Source organism: Salvelinus sp. IW2-2015, unplaced genomic scaffold (genome assembly GCF_002910315.2).
Source record: "Salvelinus sp. IW2-2015 unplaced genomic scaffold, ASM291031v2 Un_scaffold9899, whole genome shotgun sequence".
NCBI classification, from domain to species: Eukaryota; Metazoa; Chordata; class Actinopteri; order Salmoniformes; family Salmonidae; genus Salvelinus; species Salvelinus sp. IW2-2015.
Window position 1 is genome coordinate 1 of NW_019951157.1, and position 6517 is coordinate 6517.

The window sequence follows — 6517 nt, forward strand, 5'->3', positions numbered from 1 at the left end:
GATTGCCTCACTGCGCATAGCCACACACTAACCTATCACGTATAAGTGGGTCATCATTGATCTTCAAATTCAGTGTTAGATAACTGTTTCATACAGCCACAAACTTGTGAGATTGATTCCCCTCATCTTGATTTTCTTATGAACCGGAATCTTCTGCGATTATCAGTGGTTTGGGAGAATAATGTCCTTTTAAGGTAGTCCACATTTCATATATGATTTTATCACCTGGTTTTTCAGGCGTACTCTAAGGCTGCGCCGTAGATTGAAATGTTTTTCCCCCCATAACAGTCCAAAATGTTGGCAACACGACATTCCTGCTTAATTCCACTTTGCCAACACAAAGTATTCAAACGTTCTGTGTAAGAACTCCATTTTGTTCACAGATTCAACAATGTTTCCTATATTTCCAGTATCTTACATCAATGCAGACATTTTCGGTTTATTTTTCTTTCTCACACTTTTGCAGCGGTCCCTTACTTCCCCGACCCTTTTTTTTTTCTTTCTTTTAACTCACGCTGACTTCACTTTCTCCCGCAGCGAAACTCTTCCTATCCCTCGAGGCTCTCGTTGCCGTGACATCAAAAGCTAGCTAGCATCACTCGACTGGCTAGCTCCACATTTTGTTTGAGTCTTCCTATGGCGAAAAAAGAAATTACGACTTTAACTCAGACTTTCTGCCAAAGATGATGAGCACAAACGTGAGAACGTTTCTTCCTCGTCGCCAGTTTTGTTGTATAGCACACTGTATTACTTATACAACTAATATAAGGACATGACATGAGACGGGAGTAGAAATGAACGTGGGCATTGCTTAATGCGTTTCACAGGAAGACCATTCCAAGCATTTCAACGTAGGTAAGCAAGGGGGGTTACAGGTGCCCTAAAGGGACAAAACTAGAATATCAATACACAACAGGGTCAAATTGTTGTGTTAATTTGTATGAAATTAACTAAGTCATATCTCCAGTGCAAAGGCATACTATGGCTGGCGTGACGTGCTCTGCTCAATAATAAAAACCACAACAAAGCGTTTTTCAGACCTTCATCCATCCACAAGATGTCACCTGTTAGTCAAATATGGCATTTACATTGACCACAGAGGTTCCCGAATGTAAGGGCCCTCAGAACGGCTCAACAAGGACCTGAATACAAATATACAGTATGAAGTCTACTTAAGAAAAAACGTTTTAGAACTACACCTATTTATAAACTATTAATTTACTGATTACAAATTGTGTGCTAGTAGGCTACAGAAAGGCATAGTCCTATCTGGTAAGAAACGTCAAGGGCTTTTCTCTCTCACACACACACACACACACATATAACATGTATTGACCATCCATCTTTATTATTTTACAGACAGAGAATGACACATTGCACAAAGCATTATAAAAAAGCATATGAATCAAAACAAAATGACTAGTATCAAAACAACAATACAAAAAGATTATTACACAATACTTCTGTGGTACTTCTCTTGTCATGACTCCATCATGCAACAACAAACCAGATACAGTCTCTAGGCAGCCCGTGCCTTTCATCTCCCTGTACCATCAGTGAAACAATACACAGATCCTACAAAATGGAGAATTTGGTCTCCATATTTGTGCAGTACCCCTGTATAGTCTAATACAAAGTGCTAGCCCTATTTGAAGAATAAGGTGTGTCTATAAGTACTTACTTCTGAAAATAGTCTGAACAGAATGTAGAAAAACYGCATATCAAATATAGGATCATGCAAATAAGCATTTTCTATAAGCACCATTATCTGTCCAGACATWTTGTGCAAATTCATATTTTCAAATGTATTCCACAACACTGAAATTACTATWGACTATTTCTCATTCTATTGCAGTATCATGTACTCTCTAGATTGCAGACATAGCAGTAAATATAGACAGCATTCATTCTTCAGATGATGCAATACTGCTCAGATGAAGCTACATTTATATAGGAGAATATCTTCCAGTACAACACTGCCTGTCTCTATGTAGTGTGGACATACCTGATGTCTTGAGTTTCTAATAACAAACAACAGGCTAAAGAGATCAAAGTAAATCTGCATCATCATAACACATAAACTGATAATATCACACAGTAATATAATACAAAATCCTGTTGCCTATGTTCAGCCTGTGTAGATGGTCCCACGGTGTGTTAGAGGGTGTCTTTAGTTTCTAGGCTAGGGTGCAGGATAGGCTGGTTGGATAGGGATGGGGGAAATCAGTCCGCTGAGAGCTTAGCCAACGTCTATGCGTCTCACTGTTGCTTAGTGACAACCCAGCCAGTCCTTTGTAATCTCGCCCAGTTTGACGATCTTCAGGCTACTGTCATCCATTTTGAAGTAGTGGGCACCTTTGAAGAAGTAGGTGTCATCTGGAAAACACAAACATTATGACGAGACAAGGTACATCAAAATCATCACATTCAGTGCATCAAATATACATCTAATTCCACCTTGAGCAAGCCACGAGGCCTTACACACCAGAAGAGAAAATTCGAGCTGGTGTAAAATATGTCCCCTAGAAGCTTATATCTTAGTAACACACTATCGTCTCAGCCAGAGGAAGAGGACATGATGATGTCACTCGTCTCCTCAGTAAAAACACCCAATCAGGAATCAGCGGTGGAGGAGCTCAGGCTAATTAGAATGAAGACAGAGGTACCTCTGTGAAGCAGCACAGGCTGGCTCTATCAAACACTGTTTCTTAGTAGGGAAGATGTATAGTATATGTGTGTCAGAAGCAAGGGTATAAAAAAACTGGGTTAACTGCCACGACTTAAGATTTACTCCTGTGTTATACTACTTCTGCTGCTTGCTCTCTACTTCCTCCTCTCTCTCTCTCTCTCTTGCTTTCTTCTCTCTCTCCTGCCTCTACTCTCGCCTTCTGCCCTACTCTCTCTCGCCTCCTGCCTCTATCTCTCTCTGCCTCCTGCCTCTACCCTCTCTCCTTGCTCTCTCCTCTTGCCTCTCTACTCTCTTATTTGCTCTCTCCTCGGCTCTACTCTCTCTCCTTGCTCTCTCGCTCCTCCTCCTCCTACTCTCTCTCATTGCGCTCTCTCTCCTCCTGCTTCTGCCCCTCTCCTTGCTCTCTCTCTCCTCCTGCCTATCGGGCGTGCAATGTTGTGCAGTGCAATGATGGCAAGAGAATGAAACAGTTTTGGTTGTTTTAGTAACGTCTTTGTTGTTGTAATATCTAAACAGACGTGGCAGTTTCCCCACTAAGGATTCCAACTTTAAGGCCAGGTGCCAGTTCATAATGAGAGGACTGGCTGGGTCAGGTTGGGTTCTAACTGCCAGGAATGTAAGCCTGCAGCCAGTGGTGTCAGTACAGCTCAGACTGAAGCAGGAAGCAGTGCCTCCATGTTCACACAGGCCCCAGCTACCTCTTCTCTCTATTTCTCTCTCTCGTAGAAATATCCACTGGGCACACACTGGTTGAAGCAACATTGTTTCCACATCAGTTCAATGAAATTACATTGAACCAAAGTGGAATAGACGTTTTACAATGAAATTACATTGACAAAGTGGATATATCGTTGAATTGACGTCTGTGTACAGTGGGTATCTCTCTCTATATCCCTCCCCCTCATCCCCTCTCTACCCCCTCTCTCTCTCTCTCTCTCTACCCCCCTCTCTCTCTCTCTCCTCATCCCCCTGCTCTGTGTGTGTGGTGATGTCACTCAGGCGATGTTCAACTAAAGTATCTATTATACAGTATTGTATTGTAGTATGCTTACCGATGCCATTCAGACTAAAGGCAGAGTCAATGCCGTCTGGGATTCCATTCCAGGAGTCAGCGATGAGCTTGGGGAAGCCAGGGTCCATCTTCTTCTTGGCTTCATTGTACCTGGAGGGGCATGATAACACACAGAGGCCATGATATCAATGTTTAGTCATGAGTACATGATACTATGTTAAGTACATGACACTATGCTAGTCTGTTAGGTACGAGAAGATTGGGCCGTTTTGGTTGACAAATCACAGCAGTCATGSAAGAGTTAAGTACATACAGCAACAGTATCTTACATTATCCCTGTATTAGGTAAGAGCAGAGTGAGCTGTTTTAACAGTCCAGTGGAAGCTAAGGTCTCTAATTAAAAGCAGACATGGCTCAGCACAGCAGCACACCAACACATCAACACACAGTGACGTCTATAGAATTTAAAGTAATTCTAATTCTATAGCGACGTCATCGTTACAATCCTGAGTGGATCAGACACAGGCTTTGGTAGGGGTTGTATTGTGGTGACTCACCTCCAGAACTTGTCTCCAGCGAACAGGTAGGTCTTCTGGCTCTTTCCAAAGGAGAAGGCTGCGTCAATGCCTTTCAGGTCTGTGGGCAGGCCTATAGAGGAGATTCTCTTGGGGTAGCCTTTCTCTATCTGGTCTGCATTGAAGATCCACATCTCATTGCCTATATGAGAGAGAGGAGGGGAGAGATGGCAAATGAGCACAGGTCAAGATGCTCCCAGGGAAGGGTTTGTGAGGATAGAGTTTCTCTAAACTGTTATCTTTTCACTAGCCACAGAGAGACAATGATCATAGGAGTTGGCAAGACAGCACAAACAGATCTGGGGCCAGGCTAACATTTGATCATATCTTGTGGTTAGGGAGGACTGGATAAATGATTGAGGAAATGTGACTCATAGCTTTACAATTGAAGGGCTGGATGGAAAATAAATGGTTCTGTTCTACAAGGCCAAGCATTAATCTTCTTAAATAGAGACACTATGTTTTGGAAGAGCTCTGATTTCATGGTCTTATAGGAGATGGAGTTGTCTAAAGGAGAATGGCATGCTACTACAATGCATGGCATGTATTATAAACCACTAATAACTACTTACAGTACTAATGTCCAAAATGTMCAAACCACAYACTAGCAGTATACTTGACTGAAATACTAAAAGACACACTTATGATTCTCCTAACGGTGAACTTCTTAGAAATAGGATGTTATTTACTGGAAATTGTCACAGCCGTTTAACGGTGATAGAGAGAGGAAACCGCCATGAAAATGTCATTGTGTGTTTTTCTGATCAAGTCAATAAGCACAACAATGAAATGCATATATGCAAGCGTGTAATCCTGGATTGTTCTCCTGGGTATCAACAGTGAATGACAACTAATCTACATACTCTCCCATACATACAAAAAAAAAACTGTATGTATGTATTAGGGTTGAATGGCGGGAAACCGGTTACCGAGATTTACCACTCCCTTTTCCTGGGATAAATACAGTAACTGTGAGAAACCTGTAAATTATAATAAATTATTTATTTGAACAGCATGGCGTGAAATGGAATTGTTAAATTATTTGCAATTTCTAAATCTGTCCTTTCTACGGCCTCTGAATGTTGAATCAATGCTCAGGGTGGGGACAGACAGCCCATCTCAGGGTGGGGACAGACAGCCCATCTCAGGGTGGGGACAGACAGCCCATCTCAGGGTGGGGACAGACAGGACGCCATCTTCAGTTGGAGCGAGTTCAAAGTGGCATGTAGACTATATCTCATCATGGTCATTTTTTTCTTGTGAAGGAGGGCCTACATTTGCTACAGGCATAGTTATGCTAGTAATATAAAGACTTGAAGCACTCTAATTTACCCATCTCTCATCTGGCTTTCAGGGGTCACCTTGGGTTTTTTAACTGTAAAGATAGAACTATTTGTATTGCAGCTGCAGAGGTTTAAAACAGCTGGTCACTCGAATTGTTGCCTTAAATCAGTGCACGCGCAGGTCTTTTCTCTCTTCCATCAATAATTCAAAATAGATCATCCTGTCTAGATTGATATACAGTATATATAGATGTCTCACCTGTCCTCGGGATGGTGTAGGTTAATAACAGTTTATTTATTCAGACCATACCATATTCACTTCGTGAAGAGAAGTGAAAGCCTTCTGCTTATTTTGGTCGCCATATATTCAAGGATGTCATAGAATGATCGAGATAGGAAATCAACTTCTTTCATTTAACTGTGAAAGGAGGAAGAATGAAGCGGTCAGTCTAGCTACTTATAAAATTAAAAATTAGAATCACATTTCTAGGCTATACTTTAACTTTGTAGGCACATGGTGCTGCTTAGAATTGATGTTTATTCTGCTTATCATGGTTTGAATGATGTGCGTAAATTCCAAGTCATATAATAAGTATAAATACAATACAGTACAGTAATACTTCACACTCAAAAGATAGCCTCAGGAGATAGTTTCATGTATTACCAACAGAGAGCATATAGTAGCTACAACTATGGGCATTTATTGGTTACGGCACATTATTGGGCTTTTTGGGTTGGGTTCATTAAATGTGGTTAATGTAGGGCTCAAAAAGTATTAGTATAATGTCTCATAAAATGGTATTTATATATGTTATTAAATTGTATTTAATATATGGCTGGCAGGCTCAGGTAGCATCAGGTTTTTTAATTTCAGCTGATAAATCTCTAATCATATCAGACATATTTATATTCCTTATAAATGCTTTTCAATGACACTTTGGTTTTAGCAAAAATTACC

The 6517-nt window shown here is 40.9% G+C and overlaps 1 protein-coding gene across 1 annotated transcript; it reads right to left on the reverse strand.

Moving 5' to 3' along the window:
* Positions 1-1989: 1989 nt before the first annotated feature.
* Positions 1990-4682, reverse strand: LOC112079849 (72 kDa type IV collagenase). Its single transcript, XM_024145663.2, has 3 exons — positions 4259-4682; positions 3742-3851; positions 1990-2376 (listed from the first exon to the last, which is right to left on the reverse strand). Exons 1-3 carry the CDS (start codon positions 4408-4410, stop codon positions 2270-2272), a joined length of 369 nt encoding a protein of 122 aa, XP_024001431.2. The 5' UTR covers positions 4411-4682; the 3' UTR covers positions 1990-2269.
* Between the last annotated feature and the right edge of the window lie 1835 nt (positions 4683-6517).

Coding starts and splice junctions, on each gene's coding strand:
- LOC112079849 (XM_024145663.2), bottom strand. CDS start 4,410: ATGTGGATCTTCAATGCAGACCAGATAGAGAAAGGCTACCCCAAGAGA. Junction 3,852..4,258: donor GCTGGAGACAAGTTCTGGAG/GTGAGTCACCAC, acceptor ATGCCCCTCCAG/GTACAATGAAGCCAAGAAGA. Junction 2,377..3,741: donor CTTTAGTCTGAATGGCATCG/GTAAGCATACTA, acceptor TGTGTTTTCCAG/ATGACACCTACTTCTTCAAA.